General features: G+C 39.6%; 1 protein-coding gene across 1 annotated transcript; it reads left to right on the forward strand.

Annotated features, from left to right (window-relative positions):
* Positions 1 to 24,816, forward strand: GLE1 (GLE1 RNA export mediator). The gene is made up of 16 exons (XM_006205459.4): positions 1 to 170; positions 3,844 to 4,065; positions 7,548 to 7,658; positions 9,615 to 9,763; positions 10,022 to 10,082; positions 10,320 to 10,574; positions 15,535 to 15,766; positions 16,465 to 16,577; positions 16,737 to 16,806; positions 20,028 to 20,170; positions 20,266 to 20,456; positions 20,957 to 21,086; positions 21,856 to 21,960; positions 23,105 to 23,187; positions 23,888 to 23,951; positions 24,675 to 24,816. Exons 1-16 carry the CDS (start codon positions 72 to 74, stop codon positions 24,741 to 24,743), a joined length of 2,097 nt encoding a protein of 698 aa, XP_006205521.1. The 5' UTR covers positions 1 to 71; the 3' UTR covers positions 24,744 to 24,816.
* Positions 24,817 to 25,612: the final 796 nt, after the last annotated feature.

Genomic DNA, 25,612 nt, shown 5'->3' on the forward strand with positions numbered 1-25,612 from the left:
TTCCGGGCGGCTGATTCGAGGACTTGTTTTGTCGCCGGCAGCGCCTTAGAAGAGCTGTGACGCGGGGGGCCATGCCGTCCGAGGGTCGCTGCTGGGAGACCCTGCAGGCGCTGCGCAGTTCCGACAAAGGTCGCCTCTGCTACCACCGCGACTGGTTGCTGCGGGGCGAGGTGAGCGGTGGCCCCAGAGAGGGCGGTGGTCCCTCCGGCCCCTCGTCACGGGACCCTGCTCTTCCCTAGCCCTTGGCACGATCTGCCCAGGGAACCCGTGCGTTCTTTGTAACGTGGCGTTTGCTTCTTGACTCCTGTGTGTGCATCCTCCTGTCCTAGGGTTTCTGCCCTCTCCTGCCTATTCTCGTCTTTCGGGGAGCTCCCCTTCGGAGGTGCTCTTCTCAGAAGGCTTCACTGCTACTAGCAGCCAGAGTTAAGCGCCTCTGCCTATGTTGTCAAAGCAACCCGCTTCTCAGGTTCAATTAATTTACTGCGTGTCCCTTGTGTTGGGAGATTCAGATTTAGCGGTGAACCGTTAGCATGACCTGACCTGTTGCTGCCAGTGGAAAGACTAGATTTTTAGATGACATGAGGCGGACCTGGAAAGTTTGATGGGGCCCTGGTCACTGCATCCAGGTTTTGCAAAGCCCTGTACTAGATCGCGGAGGTGGGGGAATATTTCCAGATTGCTGATAATTTAGCTACAGATACGATGTTGTCGTGTCTCTCTCTCTATTTTTTTTAATTTTGGGGTTTATTTGGGGGGGTAGGTAATTAGATTTATTATTTTAACGGAGGTACTGGAGATTGAACCCAGACCTCCTGAATGCTAAGCGCGCACTCTACCACTGAGCTGTACCCACCCCAATCCTGTCTCTTCAGGCTTAACTGTGAAATACTTCTAAAGCATTTTCCTGTCTTTACGTCTTTGACAGTTTTAAAGAATACATATCTTACAGTCTGTAGGATGAATCCCAGTATGAGTCTGGTGTAGACTCTGAGTGTACATTCTTGGCAGGAATGCCACAGAAATGATCTGTGTTCTCAGTAAATACAGTGAGTCATCAGTAAATACAGATGCTTCAACCTATCCCAATACCGGTGATGTTAACCTTGATCACCTGGTCACATTGGTCTCTATCAGATATTTCCACTTAAAATGCATAATTTTCCCCCTTGTAATTGATAAATATTTTGTGGGGAAGCATTCCAAGGTTACACCAATATTTTTTTTTCTCATCACCTCCATCCTTGGCATTTATGGATGATTTCTCTTTAATCAGTCACCTCTGTGATGTAGCCAAATGGTGTTTCTTTATATCTACCATTCCTACATTTGTTAGCTGACATTTTACTGTTAAGGAAGAGCTTTCTTTTCTCCCCTGTTTATTTATATCAGTATCCTCATGGATTCCTGTTTTATTTAGTGAGTTGTATTCCATTACTTGTAACTTGTGTGTGTGTGTGTGTTTTCATTCTGTGAGAAGTGTATCTTCAGGATAAACTTCCAGAAGTGAGATTGCTGGGTTAAAAGATAAACATAAATGTAGTTTTGTTGTATGTTGCCGAATTCTCTCCATAGTGGATGTGTTGATTTGGCTTCCAGTCAGCAGTACATGATCATGCCTGTTTGTCCACAGCCCTATCAACAGACTGTTTTATTATACTTTCAATTTTTGCTTACCTAGTAGGTAAGAATGAGATGTTGGTGTAGTTTTATAGTATATTTCTGTTTTGATTGAGATTGAACATTTTCTGTATATTCAAGATCCAATTTTATATTTCTATTTGCTAGTTTATCTCTTTTACTCATTTTTCTGTTGGGGTTTTGGCATTTTCCCTTCGAATTTTACAAGTTCTATATGTATTAAGGATAATACTGTTCCTTTATCAGTGATAGATACTGCATTTTTTTCACTTTGTCAGTTGAAATTTTTATCTCTATTTATGGCCTTTTTTGTATGTATAGTTTTATTTTTTTACATTTGAAACTTTGCTCCTGGAATTTATTTGGGTGTAAAAAATGAGTAAAGAGTTGTTGTCTCAACATTATTTCTAATATATCTTTAATTGTCACTGTATAAAGTGTGCATACAGCCTGTTTGCTTCTATGTCCAGGTTTCCCATGGGTTGAATATCTGTTTATTGTACGTAGGAGGTGTACCTGTGGTCTAGCTCAGTATTTTCCTTTTTTTTTTTTTTTCAATTTAGCTAGGTCAGTATTTCTTAGCCACAGCCTTACTGACATTTTGGGCCAGATAATCCTTGGTTGTAGGGGCTGCTGTGGCTGTCCTGTGCATTGTAGGATGTTTAGCAGCATCCCTGCTGGAGAACCACTGGTCTAGATAACGTAATAGCTTGCCATTTGGAGGTACTGATTGTGTGCCAGGTACTGTTCTGAATCTTTTATACCTGTTACTCATTTCATTCTCCCCAAACCTTTTGAGATGAGTCCTCTTATTCCATTTTAGAAGTAATACATCTCTTTGGTTTAAAGCACTGTATACCAAACATATAGAGGTAATAGTTGTTCACACACATATTGAAAAATGTCTGGGACTTTTTATGGTCTTTGTATTGTAAATCCCGTTTTATTTAAGCCAACGGCTTTTACATCAGTAGACACTCTTCTGTGCCTATTTTTTATATGCCTTATTTTCATTTAAAAAAGTATAACATGTCACAGACATAGAACACAAACTTATGGTTAACAAAGGGGAAGGAGGGGAGGGATAAATTGGGAGTTTGAGATTAGCAGATAGAAACTACTATATACAGAATAGGTGAAAAATAAGATCCTACTCATAGCACAGGGAACTATATCCAATAGCTTGTAATCTGTAATGAAAAAGAATATGTATGTGTATAATCAAATCACTATACTGTACACTAGAAACTAACACATTGTAAATCGACTATACTTCAATTAAAAAAAAAGTATAATGTGTTCCTTTAAAAATTAAATACAGAAAATTAGAACCAAGAGAAAGATGTCACTCATCACCCAAGCATAACTTCTGGTATATTTCTTTCAAGTTTGTTAGGGTATTTATTTGTATTTATATCATTGTAGACATATTTATTTATATTCCTATTTTTTTCACTTAAAATTGAATCTTGGGGGAAGAGGAACTGGAAGATAATCAAAAGATACAAACTTCCAGTTGTAAGTAAGTACTAGGGATGTAATAAACAACATGAGGACTATAGCTAACACAGCTGTACCGTCTATAAGAAGGTTAGGGTAAATGCTGAGAGTTTTCATCTCAAGAATTTTTTTTCCTTTTTTTTTCTTTTCCTTATATGAGAGATGGATGTTGTTAGCTGAACCTGTTGTAATCATTTCTCAGTATATACATCAAGCCATCATGCTATACGCCTTGAACTTTTACAGTGATATATGTCAATTATTTTTCAATGAAACTGAAATAATTGAATCTTACCTAGGGTTCACAGTTGGTCTTTTTAAATGATTAATATTCCACTGAGTGTGTATACCACAGTTTACTTCAAAATTCCTCTTGTGTTCTTTTCTGTTCCAATGTTTTATTTAGATTGCTTTCAAATCTGCTTTAATGACAGTCTTTATGCATTGTTCCTTTTTTCTGTTGTTAGGGTTATTTAGTCTGATGCTCTGAAAGGATAGTAGTCGAGGTCATTATCAAGAAACTACTGTACTTTCGATGCATCTCTGATTGTTGATACAGTTACTTTGGGTCTTTGGTATGTATACATTTATTAGGCTTTGTTAGACTTTCAGTAGAGCATGTAGTGAATTAAAAGGACAAAATTATTTTTGATTGCTTAGATCAGTTGATATGCAAGTTGGGCTTAACCCTCTTCTTCCCTCTAGGATGTTTTAGAAGAATGTATGTCTCTTCCTAAGCTGTCTTCTTACTCTGGATGGGTGTTAGATCATGTCCTACCCCATATGCAAGAGAACCCACCTCCCCCTGAGACTTCAACATCCCCTACATCTACTTCAGCCCTCGATCAAGCTTCATTTGTTCCCGAATCTCCCGTCGGAAACCCTGCCTTCTCTCCAGCCTCCTCAGCAACACCAGATGGAACCAAGGTAAGGCTTTTAATCAGCTTAAAACAAAAAAACAGTGCAAAGTTCTAGTGTTTAACATTGTCATACGACAGTGACCTTACCCTGGGGAAATAATGGTTGCTGCTTCTTGTGGCTGTTTGTAGGGACAGCGTTTACCACATCACCCAGTGTTCTTTTATGAAGACCCAGAAAGAGAAATTCATCTCTATTCTTAGTACTAAGAATAGTAATTAATTTCATGAGCAATTGGATTCTTTTTTCTTATGAACATTGCATATGTTAACTCACAAGTTCTTCCTTTTTGTGTTGGCTGCTGGAGGCTTAAAGTAAATTTTATACTTGCTCTTAAAGTTTACATACCTTATCAGTGATTCTGTACAAGTTTTTATCCTCTTTTTAGCTCTGTTTTGCTCCTGTCTTTGTTTCTCCCATGTGAAAACAATTAGATTGTTAGTGGTGGTCTCCTCTTTTTGTATTTCCAGGGTAGTTTGTGTAAATACAAATAGGTAGGAACATATGAACTTCTTTTTCTTCCTTTTTTTAAAATGAGTGTCCTCTTTTTTTTTTAATTGAAGTATAGTTGGTTTACAATGTTGTGTTAATCTCTTTGGGGGTGGTAATTAGGTTTATTTATTTATTCATTTTAATGGATGTACTGGGGATTGAACCCAGGACCTTGTGCGTGCTAAGCATATGTTCTACCCCTGAGCTATACCCACTCCCCTTTTTCTTCCTTTTTAAACAAAGTTGATAGTATACTGTTGAGTATCTTTGTTTTCATTTGTTTTTGTTTTTTTCACTTGCCAATTTATTTTGGAGATCTTTCCTTTTCTGTCTCTATATCTATCTCTGTTTTCTGCCTCATTCTTTTTAATACATTTTCTGACTTTTAATTTGTGTTATATTTTATCTTCCTTTGTAAGCTGCATTAAACCCTTTCTGGATCAAAGTAAGATATAAAAAGTAGGATTTGGCCTAGAATGTTAAGAGTTAATGAAACAAAAGCCTTCTAAACTTCTAAGCATTCTATGCTTTTTCAAATTTTAGATTTTTGTGCCAGCAAAATAAGACTAGGCAACTTTTTAGAAAAGTGGAGATAACATTTTCATGTTTAGCTTCCAAAAGACAAAGCTCTTTGTTCTTTTTGCTCATACTTACTGTAAATTTTTGTTTTTTGAAAATATATGATCATTGCATCAAAAGAAAAAAATGAAATCTCCCTATGATTTCATCATTTCAGTCAACAGTTTACTCCTTTCCAGTTTCATATGCCTGCATACTGTATCTTGGCATAATTAAATTGTATGTGCATTTTTCCTTCTAAATTTAGTTTGTTCATGAACTGTTTGAATTATTTGTTCATGCTATTTCTACCTTTGTAAATATCATACTTATAGGATATGTAATATCCTGTATTTTATTAAACTATTTCTTTATTATTAGGCATTTAGATTTTTCCAGTCCATTACTTTAAAAATATTACACTGAGATAGTTTCTGGAGAGAGATTTTTCCCTTTTTAATCTTAAAATAATCTTGTAGCTAATATCTTAAATGCCCAGATGACTGATGTCAAAGATAAAAAGATGCAAACATTTTTTAAATTGTAAAATATTCATGACGTAAAATTTACCATTTAACCATTTTTTTAAGAGTACAATCCAGTGACATCAAGTCCATTCATAGTATTGTGTAACCATCACCACGCTCCATCTCCAGAACTTTTTCATCATCCCAAACTAAAAACCCTACTACACTCATTAATCAGTAACTCCTTATTTTCCCCTATTCCCAGTCCATGGCAACTACCATTCTACTTTCTGTTTCTATGAATTTGACCATTCTAGGTACTGCATATAAGTGGAATCATATATTTGTCCTTTTGTGACTGGCTTATTTCACTTACCACAATGTCTCCACAGTTCAGCCATATAGTAGCATGTGTCAGAATTTCCTTCTTTTTAAGGCTGAATAATATTCCACTGTATGTGTATACCACATTTTGTTTATCCATTCATCTGCCGCTGGACACTTGGATTGCTTCCATGTTTTGGCTACTGGTGACTAGTGCTGCTATGAACATGCATGTACATGTATTAGCTTGAATACCTATTTTCATTTCCTTCAGGTATATACTCGGAAGTTGCATTGATGGATCATATGGTAATTCTATGTTTAAATTTTTGAGGAGCCATCATACTGTTTTCCACAGCAACTGTACCATTTTACATTTCTACTGGCAATGCAGAAGCATTTCAGTTTCTCTGCATCTTTGCTAACATTTGTTATTTACTGTTTCTTTTGGTGGTGGTGTTGTTTTTAAATAACAGCCATCCTAGTGGGTGTGAAATCTGTCTCATATTGGGGAAACTGGGTGAAGAGTACATGAAACTCTTTGTACATATTTTTACAACTTACTGTGAATTATAATTATTTCAAAAGTATTTTTTAAAATTGAAGTTTCTGTGAGCAGCTTCTCAGAGGCAGCAGGTTCCAATTCTGATCCTGCCTATATTGTGGCAAGCCCTCAGGCAGGCATTTTTCTGTCTTTAGGCCTCAGTTTCTGCATCTGTAAGTCTGGTACTGGGCTAAATTGCTGAGGTCCTCTCCAGGTATAAAATTCCATAGTTCTTAAGGTTTAAGTAAGTATCATTTAGGAATTTTTGTGTTTAAGTAACAGAAACCTGGTTTAAATTAGCTTAAGCAAAACAAGGGGGTTGGGGAAGGAATTCATTAGCTCATATAGCCAGGAATTCTAGGAGTACATTTAGAATCAATTAGATCTAGAGGATCTGTTTGCTGCTTGTCTCTGCTTAATATTATTTCTGGCTTGATCCAGTGACCCAAAGACAAGGCTTTGCTTCTTCATCTCACAATTTTGTCTAACTCTTCTTGGCTTCATCTTTCAGATAGACTGTATGTGGTAAGACGTCTGTTGGTGGCCTAGACACATATCTTCTTAGGTTAGCATCCCCAGAAGAAGAGAAAGCTCTCCCAAGCAGCTACATTAGAGAAGTGCAGAGATTGACTCTGGCTTAGTTTAGGTCATAAGGCTCATTCCTGAAGCAGATATTGGACCCAGGGTGATAGAGTACATTGACTGCCAGGCTGGTCACCTGCTTAATGACCCCTGAAGCTGTGGGGGGAGTTGCAGTGGAAGAATTGGCGATCCGGGTTAAGGTTGCTCCATCCAAACCACCCTAGCAAAAGTGGATACTTATTAGAAGAAAGGGAGGAAATTTGTAGGGCACATCAATACAACCAGTATGTAAGAAAATAAATTAAAATAACACAAACAAACTGTCCAAAGCAAAAACATCCATTAATTTATAAAGGTAAATAGAACAAAGTCAATATCATGAAAAGCACACTGATTCTAACCTAAATTATTTTGTCATTTTCATTGGTTGTTGTTCATAAATAGGAATGTGTTTTTTGTTTAGACGGAATAACACCAACTTTACCATCTTAAAAGGGTAATTTTTCCATCTTCTGTCTACACAGAACAAACATGAGTCTCAGCATACAGGACCTATGGTGCTTCAGTCCTCCCGGGGGATCAAAGTGGAAGGCTGCATCCGAATGTATGAACTGGTGCACAGGATGAAAGGAGCAGTAAGTAACCCGTGAAGTAAGGCAGGCTTGAGCCTAGGGAGCCACATTTAAGTGCAGTTCCTCAGGGATTATGAACATTCCCCTTCACCGTATGCTAATCATGGAGCCCCACCTGCTAGTAGCTCCGATTCGGCTGGGGAGATAGTATAATGCAGCAGTCAGGAGTGAGCTCTGTGAAGTCAAGTCTGGTTTCAAATCCTAGCTCTTCTATTTTACGTGTGACTTTGGGAAAATTACTTGGGCTTTCCTGGCATCCATTTACTGCTCCAAAATTTGAAGATGATCTGAGGTTGTCAGATAAGTTACTGAGAAAATGGACCATAATAGCCTCTTAAAAAAAGAATAGCACTATTTTAATTAATTTATTTGACTTTTATTTTAAAGAGTATATGAGTTTATCAAGTGAAAGTCTTCTGGCATCTGCCCTTGTTCATTTATTCATGGAGTCAACAAATATTTATTGAGGATTTATGTGCTAGATTCTGTTCTAGGTCTACATAAAACAGCGAACAAAATAGACACACTTCCAAGTCCTCGCAGAACCTATATGCTGGGGGAGGAGACAGAAGTAACCAAGAGAAATAAGTAAAATATAGTTAGAAGACTAATATAATCTGAATGAGAGATAGCAACACTCATTGAAGCATTCGCTGTGACACTGGATAAAAAAAGATGATTGTTGCTTAGACTCGGGGGAGGGTAGCAATGGAGATGGTGAGAAATGGTGAGAGAGACAGAGGTGTGTGTGTGTGTGTGTCCCTGTCCTTGTGTTTTCTCAGCTCTGCCCTGCCACTCATCATTCCTCCGTGGAGTTTGTCTTCCAGACATAAATGGAAGTTTTTTCCCTGCCGATGATCTCCCTCGTGTGCTCTCTGTTGTTGAGTCTTTTTTTTCTTCCCCACTTTTATTTAAATAGTCTCACAGGAAAGGATAAATAAGCTTGTGTTCAATTTGCCTTCTTGCACTGGACATTTTTAAATAACTTTAAAAATAGAATAGCATAATATCTTTATATGTATTGATGTATCTCCATGACACTATGTATAGCATGTCATCCTCTTTAAAGGCTGAAGAGTATCCTCTGGTATGACCAGCTGTAGTATATTTAATTATTCATCTGTTTATTTAAATTGTTTCAAGTTTATTGCCATTATCTTTTTGTTTGTTTGCTTTGGGGGGGTAATTAGGTTTATTTCTTTAATTATTTTTTTAAATGAAGGTACTGGGGATTGAACCTCATGCATGCTAAGCACTCACTCTACCACTGAGCTCTACCCTCCCCCACAATGCCATTATCAGCAGGGCTGCAGTGAGCATCCTTGTACATGTATCTTTGCACACACATGCGCAAGTATTTCCTCAGGACAAATTCCTAAAATGGAATTAGTGTTGAAGGAAATATACACTTTAAATTTTGATAGTTAAGATGTCAGATTGCCCTTAAGAACCAAGTTAGAGTACTCTCGTGAATAATGAGTGGACTACCTGACACCCTTGGGTATAAAGGGAAGGGACTTCCTAAGGGAAGGTATGGGAGAAGAATCTAGGCAGAGATAACATGAGGAAAGGAGTGAGACAAGAATGTGCATGGCATGTTTATGGGATTAGAATAAGGATTTCTTTAGGTTACTTTGAAACCCTCATGAGAATACACAGGATGGAAGCTTAAGTACAGGGCTATTTGATACTATGTCGGTAAATACCCATCTATTCTTAGCTTACACTGGAGTGACATAAACCATATAGAGCAAATTGAAAAAGCTTTCCAAAACAGCCGAGTTTAAGGATCAACCTGCAGGGGAGAGGTGATTCAAGCTAAGGCTTTGAGAAGTAGGCAGGTGATTTCACGCCCTGGAGTATCTTTGATGCAGTTAAGGACTGATGGGAGGGCATCCCCCAGGAGTGAATGAGCAGGGTGTAATGGAGCTCCAGAGAGCACGTGCTGATCCTTTTCAGGAAGGCTTGAGGCAATGGCAAGAGGAGCAGGAGAGGAAGGTGCGAGCCCTCTCTGAGATGGCATCTGAACAACTGAAGCGGTTTGATGAACGGAAGGAACTGAAGCTACATAAAGAATTCCAGGACTTACGGGAAGTGATGGAGAAGAGGTGAGTCTCCCTGGATTACAATTAGGAATGTCAGCGCGATCAACTGGAACTCTTCCCCAATATAAAACCCAAAGGGAAGGAATTGAACAACTTGTGAGTCCTTAAATATCAAAATAAAATAGCCAGAGGAGCTTATAACCTAGAAAAGTGACCAACCTTGGAAAGGTAACCGATGTGACAAAAAGAAAGCGAGGCTTTTAGGAGAGGTGATACAGTTTTAGGAAGCATCCCTGACTATTCCTGCCATTTTCGTTTCAGCTCCAGAGAAGCCCTGGGGCAGCAGGAGAAGCTAAAAGCTGAGCATCGTCACAGAGCAAAGGTCAGAGCTTGGAGAATCTGTGGGTGTTTCAGTGCCTGGCTGTATGTGACCTGCCTGGAGAGTCAGGTTCTAGCAGTCACAGGGGCCCTGGCCTGTATCCTGCCCCGGTGTGACTGCCTTTGAGCAGTCCTTTTTCTGCTCTGGGCCCAGCTGTGAAAATACGTAGCCCATGTAGGACTTGAGGGATGTAGAAAGAGAAGGCCCAGGAGCCCCTTAATTTGACACCTTTTTCTGTAGATTCTCAACCTGAAGCTGCGGGAGGCAGAGCAACAGCGCCTGAGGCAAGCGGAGCAGGAGCGACTCCGGAAGGAAGAAGGCCTGGTTCGCCTGCGGAGCCTCTATGCCCTGCAGGAGGAGGTGCTGCACCTCAGCCAGCAGCTGGACTCCGCCGACCAGCACCGAGACCTGCTGAAGGCTGACCTGTCTGCCTTCCAGACCCGAGGCAACCAGCTGTGCGGCCTCATCTCAGGGATCATCCGGGCCACTTCTGAGGTAAGGGGGCTCAGGAAGACTCTTGTCTTCTGTCTTTGAAGTGAAGACCCTTAAAAGCAAAATTGTTTTCTGATTTAAAAATAATGCCTTCTTATTATCACTTATCATCACCTTACCCAGAGATAACCACATTAGCATTTTATATTGTGTGTATGTGTGTTATCCCCACTCTAAAATGGGCTAATATAGATACAAAGTTTCTTATATTATGTTAAAAATTATTTGTTTCTTCTAATTGCAGAATACTTTAGTTCATTCATAAATATATACTGAACGCCTGCTGTGGTTATGGTAAAAATTAAAATCTTACAGAAATGTATATTGCTTTTTTTCAGGTAACATTGTGTTTTAAACACATAATTACTCTAATCATTACAAATATTTTGGTGTTTTTAAGGCAGTGTTAAAAACTGCAAGTATTGCTTTGACATATAATAGGTATTCAATAAATATTTGATGAACAGATGAAATCGGATACTTCCAGCATGTAACCAATTGATTGAAAAAACATGTCTGTTGTAGAACATTTAAGTTTCTGGATTTTCACTGTCATGACTAACACTGCAGTGATCATTTTATGTATGTCTCATCTGTATTTCTGATTATTTCTTAGAGGTAAATTCCTAGAAATGAAATTACTTGGTCAAAGAATTTTAAGGTTCTTAATTCACATCCAAAAGTTGTACCAATTCTCACTTTTATGAATTGTATATTCTTTGTCCCTAGTTCGTATCTCCACTAGAGTTTGTCTTATAAAAAATCAACTTAAATGAGTTCTAAAAGTTAAGAACTTGAAGCATTTATCACATTTAAGGCAAAAGCTGGTAGTTTATTGTTACCTTTCAATTCTCTTTATAGCTTTTGTTTTACCTTTTTCTTTGTAAAGTGTCAAACCTACACAAAAGTGAGTTGCCTTTCTAGCATTCTACAGTGACTTGAGAGGTTTTTTTCCTTTTTTTTAAACTATTATTAAGAACACGTGAATTTTTTTTTATTGAGTTATAGTCAGTTTACAATGTTGTGAAGAACACATGAATTTTATAATACTTCACGTGTAATATATTTTAACCTAGTATAGTTTTGTTGTTGTTGTTCAAACCTCCACATTGGCTCCTCTGTCCTTTGAACGTGGCCCCAGTAGTGTTTGTTGCAGCAGAAAGCAAGCAAGCTGTATCTGCCTCATCTTGAACGGTTTCTTCTCCAGACCTAGAATCAGGCGTTTCTTCAAGAAGCCTTATTACCTGTTAGTGGAAAAAGGGGATTAGAAAACACAGTCTTGTTACTAGGATTTGTCATTTTTTTTTTTTAGTTCTTTTCAATGGATAGAAGTAGGAAAATACGTATTTTTTTAGGTGAAAATGCATCACTAATTCATGCTGAACTTTTCCATTTGAGTATAGGGTTACAGCATTTATTTAGCTATTTTACTTTTATGTGTGTATCATTTTTACCCCACATTGAAAATCTCAGTTTGTAAATTAAGAACATTACTTACTTGGGAAGATATAGCTCAAGTGGTAGAGTGCATGCTTAGCATGCACAAGGTCCTGTTTCAATCCCCAGTACTTCCTCCAAAAGATAAATAACTAAACTAATTACCTTCCCTTCCCCCCCCCAAAAAAAGAACAAAAAGAACATTACTTACTTACCTTATCCTACTATGTGTGATAAAATGTAGGTATGTAGATATGTAATTTCATAGCACATAATTTCAAAATAATAATACCAATACTAACAATATGATTGCTGATAACAGCTTAAGATTTCTTTTGCCATTTTGCCTACAGCTGTAGACCACTAAGGGATGTACAGTTAAATTACTATTTAATTGCACTTGAAATAATTTTCCTTATTAAGCTACCAACTTGGTAAACACTTGGATTCATTTTTGCTTTTGCTTTTTAAGAATTTTTTTTAACTGGATTTAATTTTATACTTATTTAAAACATTTATATGGTTCCCAAGTCAGAACTACAAAGCAAGCTGTATTTGAAGAAGCCTGACTTCCTTCTCTTTTGCTTCTACCCTGTTCTTGTCCCCTCTGCTCATGACCGTTTCTGTTAGCTTTTGGATCTTGTGTCCATTCTTTAAAAACAAGAGCAAATACACGTACATATATACACATACATGTACATATATATGTACACAAATATGTATTTGTAAATAAATATATGTATATATATCTCTGCCCCTTCCCAGATAAAAGATAACTTACTATATTCACCATTCTGGACCTTGCTTTTTTGCACTCAATTTATTGTGGTGATCACTGCTTTGCAGCATGTGGAATTTTCTTCATGTCTTTGTATAACTGCATAGAACTCTGCTGTGTTGGTATTGAGTGCAGCCATAGTTTATGACATTTTTGATATAAGGATGTTTTGGGCTTTTCCCCTTACTTAACCACCTGAAATGTATTTGATGATTGGTGAAGATAAAGATTTTTATGTTGTAGAATATTCATACTATTTTATAACAACTTTCTGTCGTGATTTGTAAATGTCTCTTATCACACAGAATACTGTCCTAAGAGCTCTTTCTCAGTATTCTTTTCTGTTTCCTTGACCATGTGTTTTTATTCTTATACAAGGATCACCTTATTTTAATTGATATAGCTTTATAATACATTTTAATACCTAAAAGACAAAACTTACCATGAATTTCCTGTAAAATTTTTTTGTTGCTGCTGTTTTCTATGTGAGGCAAGTTGGTTTAAAATAAGAGGATTTCAATTCATAATATATATAAATGTGAATCACTATTTTATACACCTGAAATTAATATAATATTGTTATGTTATACTTCAGTAAAAATTTTTTAATAAAAAGTAAAATAAGACATCTTGTTGTTTTAAGTGTATTGCAAATATCTTAACATTTCATTATTTCTGTTGCTTTTCTTCATAGGTGTAATCCACCAATAACATTAGTTTCAGGTGTACAACATAGTGATTCAATATTTGCACTGCAAAATGATCACAGTAAATCTAGTTACCATCTGTCACCATACAGAGTCACAAAAAATTTTATTCTTCTTGTGGCAAGAACTTTCAAGATTTACTCTCTTAGTACCTTTCAGATATATAATACAGTAGAGGCCTTATTGATTTAACAGGCAAAACTATGAAACATGTTTATAGGACAGAACAGAGAAAATGATGCAGAGCTTCTCAATTCATTTTAAAGTCCTAATAGTCAAGTTCTGACAGAAGAGCACACTAAAGGACGTGTCCGCATCAGTCTGACTTAACGTGATCTGATTTATAAGCAGATGTTCTAAATAAAAGATAACTCAAATTTGTCAGTGCCTCAAAGGAATAATTCAGTATAACCAAAGAATTAGCATTCTAAGAATAATGTAAAGCTGGTTTAGATGTTATATAATCTATTTAGAATTCGTTTCACTAATAGGCTAAGGAAACAGTATCATTAATTTCATCAGATACTGTAAAAGTGCATGCTAAGAATAAAAGTGTGATCCTCATTAACATGATGAAGAGGATGTATTCATCTAAGGCTACATTTCAGAGAGGTCATTAAACTTAGGAAAGAAATAAAAATATACCATTGTTACTGTTTGATGTTTTTATAGAAGTTTTAGCCAATACAAGGCAATTAAAAACAAAGTATAAATATTTAAATCAAGTAGTGTAATTTGATGACTATAATTATCTAGCTAAAAAGCCCAGAGTAAAAATCTGGGAACTATTAGACTTTTTTTAATAAGACTTTACTAGTACCCAGAATGTAAAATATCCTGGCAAAAAAGAGTTAAAAATACGATGGAATATAAAATACCTACAAACATCTAGCATGAAATGGATGTGATTTACGTTAAAAGGCAAAAAATTTTATTGAATTTACAAAACAAGACTTGAGTAAATGGAAGAATTTACCATGTTTCTGAAGCCTCATTAAGCAATCAGATTTGCCCAAATCAATAAATTTAGTGAGATTCTAATAAAACATTTTGAACTATTTCAAAAAGAAACCTAGTAAAGGGGGATTTCCTAATCAAATATAAAAATATTTTCTAACATCGCTATCAAAGCAGTTTCTTCTTGCAGAGGTACAGACAGCAAAATTAGAGGAACAGGGTAGCAACCCTGGAGAGAAAGTTTTTGTAGATAATTAATATATTATAAAGATGTCATTTCAAGTCAGTGGGAAAAGATGGATTATTTAGAAGCATAAAACCAAAGATTAAATTTGTACCATTGTTTTATCTTACTAATTCCTTATTTCTTGGATGTTTAGATTTAAAAACAAAGAGATAGACAAAAAGGAAGACATTATGTTCAGTGGGAAAAAAATCTAGGTGAATATTTGAATTATATTAAGGTAATGATGCCTTGTATAAGCATAGCAGTAAAAGCAAAAGTAATAATGGAAAAGACCAATGGATATGAGTGCCTAAAAGTCAAAGGTGCATCACAAGTTAGGAAATATATTTATAACTTATACAGCAGACCAAAATTCAGTGTCCCTGATACAAAAAGAGAAGTCTTGCAATTTATGGAAAAAAGATGAATAAATCGCTCCCTAAATACCTCCATCTCGGTAAAGGGAAAATGAGCAAAGGACAGGACAAGCAGCTTATAAAAGCAGATATATAATTGTCTGGTAAATTTGAAAATAAGTTCAAAATCACCATTAATATATGAAATGCCAATTAAAACAGTATTATTTCCGTCTAGACTGTTGTCACAAGCTTTTAAAAAGTTATTCCGGCCAGTGTTGGTGAGAGCCTGAAAAAGCTCTGCTTCAATACTGTGGATGTGATGGTAAAGCGGTCTTCCCTTTAAGAGCAGGAAAGCAGCAGGTGTGAGCGTGTTGAATGTGGGTGCTCCACTGGCACAACAATGCCAGTTCTACAAGTTTATGGACTTGCGTGAGGTATGTTTCAGCACCACAGCTACCTAGGAAATAACCACTAGGCTCTGCCTCTGTCACTGTGACAGAGCGTCTTTCCCACAGCAGAGGACCAGGTTGTGGCTGAGAGAGCGCTGCAGGAAATGCGGGACCTCCTTGCGAACTTGCAGCAGGAGATCACCAGGGCCTGTGAGGACAAAAAGCGGCAGGATGAAGAGGAGGCCCAGATGAAGCGGCAAGAGTCACAGATGCAGCAGGGGCCAGAGGTCCATAAAGAGTCCCCAGCTCCCAGCCAGGGCCTGGGAGTGAAACAGAATGAAGGTGGGTCTGCGTGTGGAAACGGTCCTTTAACTTGATGTAAGTTTCAGACTATGAAAAGAAATAAGAATGTGTTTTGCATATTGTATTAAGCTACAGGACAGTTTACCAGAACTTCTACATAATGTAAAATTCAGTACTTTTAATGAAATGACATTCAGATTTAGCTGATAGGGAGCCTGACATCAGATTCCGACACTTGCCATGAGGACTTGAAATTCTGTGTAATTCTGGTAGATGTATTCTAAGTGTTGTTGCTACTGAGTATTTTAAATAAATATGTAAAAAATATATGTTTTGTTAAAGTGGGGCATAGCTCAGTGGTAGAGTGCATGCTTAGATGCAAGAGGTCCTGGATTCAATCCCCAGTGCCTCCATTTATATTACATACATATATATATATGTTTGTTGAATACCTAAGAGAATCAACGTAGCATAATGGTTTGAGAACACTGGCTTGGAGCTAGATCAGTGGGAGTCTAACTTTTCTACTTCCAAGCAATGTGACTTTGGCAAATTACTAACCTTCCTATACCTGTTACCTTATCTGTAAAATGAAGATAGTAATAGTGTCTACCTCATAGGATTATTGTGACAGTGAAAGCAGTTAATACATATATTAGGTGATTAGAAGAGTACCTGGCTGATACTAAGTGTTCAATAAATTCTGCTATTATGAATGCCTCTCTTTCATTGCTCAGACCTCCAGGTGAAGGTACAGGACAGTACAATGCAGTGGTACCAGCAGCTGCAGGACGCCTCCAGTCAGTGTGTGTTGGCCTTTGAGGGACTGACCAACAGCAAAGACAGTCAGGTAGGAGGGCTGTGAGTTGGGAATTCTCAGGGCCTGACAGTGCCCCCGACAGCCCCGTGTCCAAAGGAATGTGGCTAGTGTGTCACAGTCCCTAATCCTGATGGCATCCCCTCAGCTCTGCCAAACACAATCTGCCTTTTCACTGCTTTCTTCTGGCAGGCCAAAAAGATAAAGATGGACCTCCAGAAGGCTGCCACCATCCCCGTGAGCCAAATTTCCACCATTGCAGGTTGGTCAGAGGAGTTAAGAACATGGCCCTTCACTTCATTGTGATATTTGTTGAGACTCCAAACATGCTTATCTGTAAGGTTCCTATAAATAGAATTAGTTCAAACAAATGTTGATAGCCGGATCAAGTATATAAGCTCTATGCATCCTTTTTTCCTGCTTTGTTTCCTCTCAACGCATTGAAGATAATCATTATGTGTTTGTTGACTCATTTTTTAGGGAATAAGCTGTATATTGATAGTAAATTCCTTAGGATGACTCTAACTTGAAGTTGGAAGAGACTGCTGAAAGCAGCGCTAAAGGAACCTAGCATGTGACTTGCATTCTTTGCTTTTGTCCTATAACATTAGCTTTTCCAAACTTGAAGCCTGCTTGTTAGTAGTTGAGATCCTTTTCTCTTCAGGGGCGGAGATTTAGAGAGGAAGAATCAGGCAGGGGAGGGGCCCTTCTTCCTCTTCTTAGAAGCAGAGGTTCATTTTCACAGAGCTCTAGATGTGGAAGCCTCCATAGTACAGGCTGTGCCGCCAAATGGCTGGGGAGCGCATACGGCTGGCAGGCTGCACTGCCTTAGCTGGGGTCCCACTTCCCTTGGTTAACTTGTTACCCAAAAGCATAAAAGGTTGCAGTTCCTACAGAACTTACATATCACTTTGCTGCCTGGAATTCCTTCTGAAACAGGGCAAGGTCTACATAAATAAACACATACCACTTTCTGGAATTGAAAGTGCCATTTCCTTGATGGCAGTGGCAGCAGGGGAGTGGTTGACCAGACATCGCTGCTCTTCTCAGGCTTGTCCTCAGGCTTTAAAACCACCACAACATTGTAAAATGACTATAACTCAATTTAAAAAAAAAGTTTATAAATAAATAAATACATACATACATACATACATACCTCAGCCGACCGCAGACAGCCTTGCTGCCTCCTTCATCAGGAAAACTGAGATGTCAGGTGTGAGGTCCTCAGAGGCCTGCCCTCCCTCTGATACACAGCTGTATTTACCTCTTAGTCTCCTGTTTCAAAGGATGGGGTATCCTTCTGGCCCAGGCTCACCCTTCTGCCTCAACCTTGAATAGCCTCAGGAACCTTGTTCTCATCCCCTCCCATCTCCTTCAAGAGAGATCTCTCCTGTTTTCTGAAAAATTACTCCCCTTTGCAGGCTTGTTTCCCTTTAAATATGCTTGTCATTCACATTCTAAAATATATGTCTTTTGATTCTGTGTCTTCTCAGTATTTTCTAATCTTCATGTTTCCTTTTGGCACTGTTTTCCTTCTCTGTCAACTCTACTCCTCGGGCTTCCATGGCAACATTAATTTCCAGGTTCCCCTCCTCCATCTCTTCCTCCTTTGTACGTTCCTCAGTTGTAGGTGTATCCTAAGGATGCACTCTTGCCTTTCATTCTCTTCATCTACACTGCCCCTCAGCTGTGCAGACAATACCCAGCTCTGTCTCTGGGTCATTCCTTTCCTCTAAGTTTCAGGTTCCCTCGCTCCAGCTGTCCCATGGGACAGCACTGCCTGGATGTCTCAGATTCCTCATGTTTAGTGTGTTTGGACATGAACTCGTCATCTTCCTTATGCCCACCTCTTGTCTGTTTGCTCTAGGTAATCCAGGGCACCTTATCTACTCAGTCACCTTAGCTGGAAACCTGGGGGGTCATCCCCACGACTGCTTCCTGCATTTCATTCTCTGTAACTGATCAGGCTCTAGTTTTGCCGTTCTTCCTTTTCCTACGTATTTTGTAACTATGTCCCTTTGTCGCCATCATTACCATACCCTTTAAGAGCTTTCAGTCCAGCCAGGCCCAGATATTGTCTAGAGTTAATACTTAGTAAATGTTGACTGACTGAGAAAGAGATGACCTAAATCCTGCCTCTTTAACGGGGGATGTCCATGAGTAATTAGATCGGAGCAGAGTTTAAATAAAGATATGGTGCTGGTGTGGCATATGGGAAGTGGGAAGGGGGCCGCATCAGGCATAGGGTTGGGGGCTGACTTTCCTGGAGAGGCGTGGAGACGGGCTGGATGGGAACTCAGCCAGTAGCACCCTTTGAAACCTCCAGTAAAGTAGTAATAGAGTGTGACTTAGCAGGACTGTGGACTGAGTAAATTTGTATGGAAATGGATATATTTTAATATTTCAGTAAGATTTGAGTTGCTGTTTCTGTTTTTCTGGGCTAATGCCTTGAGGTTTCTATGATATCTCATTTAATTCTTGGTTTCTTCCTGCTTCTCTTCCTTCCTAAGAAATGTGGCTGCCCTCCCCCCTTTTAATGGAACTGAATCCATGGTTTGGGGATAACATTTCTGAGATTTTTTAACATTTCTTGAAGTGATTAGAAACTTGGCAGGGTATTTCTAAACTAGAGATGCTGTATTCATTCAAACTTTGATTTTAAGTAATGGAAACTAATTCAGATCTGGTTAAGCAAAAAAAGAAAAAGAAAAGAAAAAGGTGTGTGCAGGGGGAACTTGTACCTAAAGATAAAGCCGTTTCACAGAAACTAATGGTAGGGATGGGGTTGGATCTCAGGAGCCAGAAATTTTAGAACCGTTTTCTCTCTCCTCTTGGCTTCCCTCTTCTCCTGTGTTCTAATTTTGTAGACCGCTGTTCTTTGGTCCACATGGCAGGGGCAAAGCCCCACTGCTCGCATGTGTCACAGGACCAGCCACTATAGTGAGTGGACTCTCAGCTGGCTGATTGGCTCAGCTTGACTAGTCCTAATCTAACTAAGTCAGTATGGAGGATGGAGCTCACAGGATCTGTGATAGAAATGTAGCTTCTCTGTCTCTGAGGATGGAGGAAGGCAGATCTGAGAGAAGGGGGCGGAATCTTTGTGAGCTGGGAAGAGCCTTTGGTAGGTTTTCCGTAGAGACGCAGATGACTCTTTTAGGGCCATCAGCCACACCCGTGGCATCTGTAACAATTCACCTGTTTCTATACTGTTCATTTCTCTGTTTGATGTGTCAGTTTCAGAACTAGCGCATTCCACAAATAAGAAATTCCTTTGAAATAGTACCCTGCCTTATGTGCTTTTGCATCCACCACAACATATATTTGATTGTCATATATTTTCCTGCATCAGTATTTTGGCTTTAGGCTCTGAATTTCTGTAGGGCTGCACAGCTGGGTTTACATAGAGGCTCTGTTATTACAGTGATGAAAAATAGGTTGACTGTAGCTGTATCTTTTAACTAACTTTCTCTCTGTCATACCCAGGCTCAAAGCTGAAGGAGATCTTTGACAAGATCCACAGCTTACTCTCTGGAAAGCCCGTTCAATCTGGTGGGCGCTCTGTGTCTGTCACACTTAACCCACAGGGCCTGGACTTCGTCCAGTACAAGCTGGCAGAGAAATTTGTGGTGAGAAACCTAGTTGCCAGAGGTATGGGAAGAAGAGGCCGGTGCACAGCATTCTCGGGTATTAACATAAAGCCACCCCCTCTCTGTGCTCCCAGAAACAAGGAGAGGAGGAAGTGGCCTCTCATCATGAAGCGGCATTCCCCATTGCGGTGGTGGCGTCCGGGATCTGGGAGCTCCACCCCAGAGTGGGGGACCTCATTCTCGCTCATCTGCACAAGAAGTGTCCTTATTCTGTCCCCTTCTATCCAGCTTTCAAGGAGGGAATGGCTTTGGAGGATTATCAGAGGTGAAGTTATTTTTCTCCTCACACACTGTCCCTGGGGGCTGATGAAATAGAAACAGGATGGGGTTCGTTTTCCCTCCTCTCAGCTCCTCTTACGTACCTCGATGTCCTATCAGAGAATACAGTGTCTTTCATGCAAACTGGATGACTTGTGAAATTTGTGGATTTAGGATCAGTAATCAGTGTAGCATAGTGGAAAGAATCCACTGATTCTTAGAATCTGGGGGTCTTAGAATTGTATCCCTGCTTTGTCTTTTAATAGCTTTGCAAAAATGGGGACATCATGTTACCTCTTTACACATCATTTTCATTATTTGTAAATGGGGTTAGTGACATCCATTAGCTCCTGGGAATTTACGTTATAGGGTTTGTATGATGCACAGATTTGGTAATGGATGTGAGTGCTTTGTAAAAAAAAATTACGTTCTACCAATGTTGTAATATGTATATAAGGTATAATGTATAATAATATACAGGCATTGGATTTTTTTCTTGCCACACAGGATGCTTGGCTACCAAGTGAAGGATTCCAAAGTGGAACAGCAGGACAACTTTCTAAAACGCATGTCTGGGATGATCCGTCTCTATGCTGCCATCATCCAGCTCCGGTGGCCGTATGGGAACCGACAAGAGGTAGTGTTACTATCACTAATGAGAGGTCAGACCACAGTCCATACTAGTGTATCTAACCTGCAGGCAATATTGACCTTTCAGAGAGGCGGTCTCGTTACATGATAAATGAAAGAATATCGCTGCTTCATAGGTATTCTTTAGAGAGGTTGATATTGATTAGTAGGAAACTTTTGGGTCATCAGGGTCATTTGCTCAGTGACTGACTGCTGCCTCAGAGGCCATCTAGGTCACACACCTTCACAGGTGGACGGGTGGAGGCTTAGTAAGCTGTAGTGATATACACTTGTCAATAATAGAGCCACGGCTGGGGGCCAGGGCTTCAGGGTTGCCAGCCTGGTTCTTTTTTCAAGGAATAGAGATTAGAGGGATGAATAAATTAATGGACTTGGAGACCTAAAGAGAAAGGAATATAAGCTGATTGAGTCCAAAATGTTTTTAATGTGTACCTGTTATGTCCTAGGTTCTGTGTTAAAGGTCCCAAGAACAATAAATAAAATATCTATAAGAGTAACTGTGGAATCCCTGAAACTGAAACTGAAGCTGACAGCTGTGTGTTGAAGGGAGCTTGGGAAGAGTATGTGGGTACCAATGTGCTGGAATATTTTAAAACAAAATTTGTTTGGCTTGTGTTGTTTCTGCCCTGTGGCATGTGCTTAGGTGAGATGATCTGGGGGTTCATGTCCCCTTGGTAATGGTGGATGATGACATTGGGAATTTGGATCTCTGAATAAAATGAGATCAAATTGTGACCAAGCCTCTCTCTTCCCAGGTTCACCCTCATGGCTTAAATCATGGCTGGCGCTGGTTGGCACAGATCTTAAACATGGAGCCCCTGTCGGATGTGACGGCCACTCTCCTCTTTGACTTCTTGGAGGTATGTGATACAGTTAACACACAAGAGAGCAGTGGTTGTAGCAGCCTTGGGCCATTGTGTGACATGATTCGGGAAGAAATACAGAATTAGAGAATAATGGTGAACAGCATATAGGGCCCAGTGTCATAAATTTTTCCCCAAGCCCCAAGGCAAATGTAGCCTTTGATTTTCTTCCTACTGTACTTTCCTTCTCTGTGTGGGTGTCTTCTCATAGTAAGGAACAGAGAACTATACATCCCAGGACAAGTGAAAAGGGGAATTTGTTTTAGGGATATAGAAGTGACTGACTCCCAGAATCAAGGGTAGGATGTACAGTTGAATCTCATCAAGGCCTGAAGCCAGGAACTGGAATGTCACCAGGTACCAGGACAGCCTCCCTCTGGGACGGCATGGTCTTTCATATGTGCTCTTCCTGCAGGTTGCCTCATTCTTGCTCTGCAGGCCAGCGTTTTCTGGTTCTCTGTGCACAGTGGAGAGGATGGCCTTCCTGGGCTGTATTCCTCAGCCTCAGTGTGCTCACCCAGTGTAGTGGGACTAATGTCCCACCATTGTGATTGCTAATTTCCAGGAGAGAAAATATGATTAACCAGCTTGGGTCAGGTATCTGTCTCATCTAGAAAGCTCTGTATAGTCCTGTCTGCCTAAAGGGCCCCACTATAGGGTAAGGGTTTCTGTGGGAAGAAGACCCTTCTTAAAGAATAGTGGCTTGGGGTACGTACCATAACAAATCCAGGACCCAATGCCAACAATTTCTAGTCACCTTAAAGCTCCTGAAGTTACAATACATGAACATTGAGATCCTGAATCACTGAGAACGCAGGTGGTACCCTGTATCCTCTGCTTACTATGGTTGGAAAGCATGCCAGACCTTTAGAATCAAAGAATAGTAAGTTAAGTTTGATTTACGTTTTCTGAAACACCTGGCTACCGGGCAGTCTGATTAAATGGAAGTACTGCCATATATGAGAAATGCTCAGAAGAAAGTTGGATTTTTCTGTTAGTTCCCTTGTGTACCTAGCTAAGTGGCATTGAGGCTGAAATTCTTGATAGGAATGAAAGGCAAAGGGCTAATTATGCTTCATGGGTCTCTCGTATGAGTGTGAATTTCCTTCTCTGCTCTGACGGTGCCTGTCTGCCCCTCTAGGTGTGTGGGAATGCTCTCATGAAGCAGTACCAGTTCCAGTTCTGGAAGATGATACTTCTCATCAAAGAGGACTACTTCCCCAGGTATTAGACGTATTGAGTAGACACCGGGGGATTTGGTAGGTAAAAACTCATGATGTCAGATCCCCCTGGCTGCTGTTACCTGCTGTTTCTGACTCAGCTAAAAGTACCTGTGTTAAGTGAAATATCTTCTGCTCCCATCCTTTGTTATTTGAGTAAATGCTTTTGAGCTCTAATAAGAATCTCTCTTAAATATTTTGGGCTAAATAAAAAAACAAATTAGGAAGATCTTGGATTCAGATACTTGACTTCTTTTTAACTCTTTTTTTCCAAAATCCCCCAGATAATCTGGGATGATGATTACATGCAGTCATGAATGAAACCAAGGAGTCAAACCCCCTCACTCAGTAAATCAGTTGGTGCAACAGATTTGTCAGCCAGTTTGCTTGACTCTGAGGTGGCATTCACCTGCAAGTACCCTTCTCACTCCTCTCAACTCATGGCATTTCAAGTCAGGCAAAGGCTTTGACAACACCCATCCCACCTGATCAGAGACCTTGGGAAAGAACAGTGTTCTCTTCTCTTTTATCCCCTTGTTTGAATGTTGAGACCATTTAGTAGGGTGACAGCATCCTTATTCTAGAAGACCTCTGTGAGTCCTTTGATCTACCCTTTCCTTCAGATCAGTGGGTACCTGACTCCTCTCCAGAAGATAGGAGTGAATCATAGGTGTGACTCAGGTGTCTTTTCTCTCTCCCTGTAGGATTGAAGCCATCACAAGCTCAGGACAGATGGGTTCCTTCATACGCCTCAAGCAGTTCTTGGAGGTAAGATGCCCTTAGACCAACATGTTCCAAACTGTTGTCAGCCTCCAGTGCACCTGTGTCTGACAAGTCTTGGGCCTCCAGACTGACTGCAGTCTCTTCCTCCAAAAAAAACCCTGCTTTTTTGTCCATTGTTCTCTTTTCACCTTAAGGGCCACCATGTCATCATCTTCCTACATGCTGTTGTCCATGTTGCCAATGGGGAAGCTATCATAAGAGATGAATAAAATATATTTATGAATCTTCTCTCCCTGATACATTTTTTGCATGTTGGCCAAGGTTTTTTTCTCAGTCTCAGGTCTGCAGAACTGGTAAATGTGGTCACTTCTCTGCAAGAAGAGACCGCACTTTCAGCCAAAATCCTCTCCTTCTTCCAAGTGCCAAAAAACTTCGAAGAGGTTAATTTTGACAAATAATTTAGAACTCTGTGGTAGGTCTGCCGAGAAAGCCCACTGACTTCCAATTTCCAGGAGCCCAGTGGAGGAAATAGCAGTAGTGAGAGGTGAAGCCAGGTGCAGGGGATGAGAGAGGGGCAGACATAGTAATAATGTGGCACTTGTCCTCTGCTGCCATTCATGCAGGAGGTGAAGTCACCACCTTTTTTTTGACCACTGTTCATAGGACTGACTTAAACTTGCTGTCCTTCAAAGTTTATGCCAACTGTCAGGTGTTGGAAGCAGTGTTAATCAGAAAATCATTTTGTTTTCTTTGTCTTTCCCTGATCAGAAGTGTTTGCAGCACAAGGAGATTCCTGTCCCCAAGGGCTTTCTGACTTCCTCCTTCTGGCGTTCCTGATGTCACTCTGTCTCGCCCACCTTCACCATTCTGCTGCAAAGGGGCAGTAATAAAGCAACTGAAGACAGCCGTATTTGGGAGAAGTCATGTCATGTATTTTTAAATATTTGTACATTGTGACCAGGAGAGGGGATTTTCATGGGCCACAAATCTAGGAGGTCCCTTCATAGATTGAATGACTCTTTAAAGGGGTCTACACCAGAGTAAATGGAATTGGCCTTTCTCATTTTAGCAAAAACTTGCAAAAAAATGATAATAATTTGAGAAGAATTTAGGCACTTGATCTCATCCTTTATTTCCTTTGTCTCTAGTATCTTTCAGAAAGTAGGTCAATACCTTGACCATTTTTCTCTGAGCTGAAGTGACCCACCACTTTCACTCCACCCCCACACCTCGACCCCTCCCCGCATGCTGCCCCTGTTCAGAAAAATTCCCAGAAAGAACAAAGACTCATAAGTTCCCCTTTAAAGTATCATTTAATGGTTGGGACCCAAATCTTTACATGCAAAACTGGGTTGTGTTGGTTTTGCCTTAGCTTGTGAAGTATTTATAAGTTCAGAAGAAAATGCCTGAGATAGACATGGACTAAGTCCCAGACTGCATCAGGGACAGCTGAGTGTCTGGGCTTAGGACTGCTCACGCATGTTCTGTTGAACCAGAAAGCACTGTTTGTCCTCTTAATTTGGAATTTGGCTCCTGGAAGACTAGGGGTACATGAACCAAACTTTTTGTTTTTAAGTTTGAATTAAGATGGGCTGAGATGGGGCCTGCAGCATTACACATGAACTGAGCATCCATAAGCAGTGAATCGGGGGTTTAATAAAAATGTTGTAGAAGAACTGGGAGCTGCCTTACAATGTTTTTACATG

The sequence above is a fragment of the Vicugna pacos genome, chromosome 4, assembly GCF_048564905.1.
Source record: "Vicugna pacos chromosome 4, VicPac4, whole genome shotgun sequence".
NCBI lineage: Eukaryota > Metazoa > Chordata > Mammalia > Artiodactyla > Camelidae > Vicugna > Vicugna pacos.

Bases quoted from the DNA above. Each gene is read 5' to 3' on its own strand.
- GLE1 (XM_006205459.4), top strand. From the start codon at position 72: ATGCCGTCCGAGGGTCGCTGCTGGGAGACCCTGCAGGCGCTGCGCAGT. The intron at 16,807-20,027 runs GTTGGTCAGAGG...TGTCATACCCAG, and splicing joins CCAAATTTCCACCATTGCAG to GCTCAAAGCTGAAGGAGATC. The intron at 21,961-23,104 runs GTATGTGATACA...CTGCCCCTCTAG, and splicing joins TCCTCTTTGACTTCTTGGAG to GTGTGTGGGAATGCTCTCAT.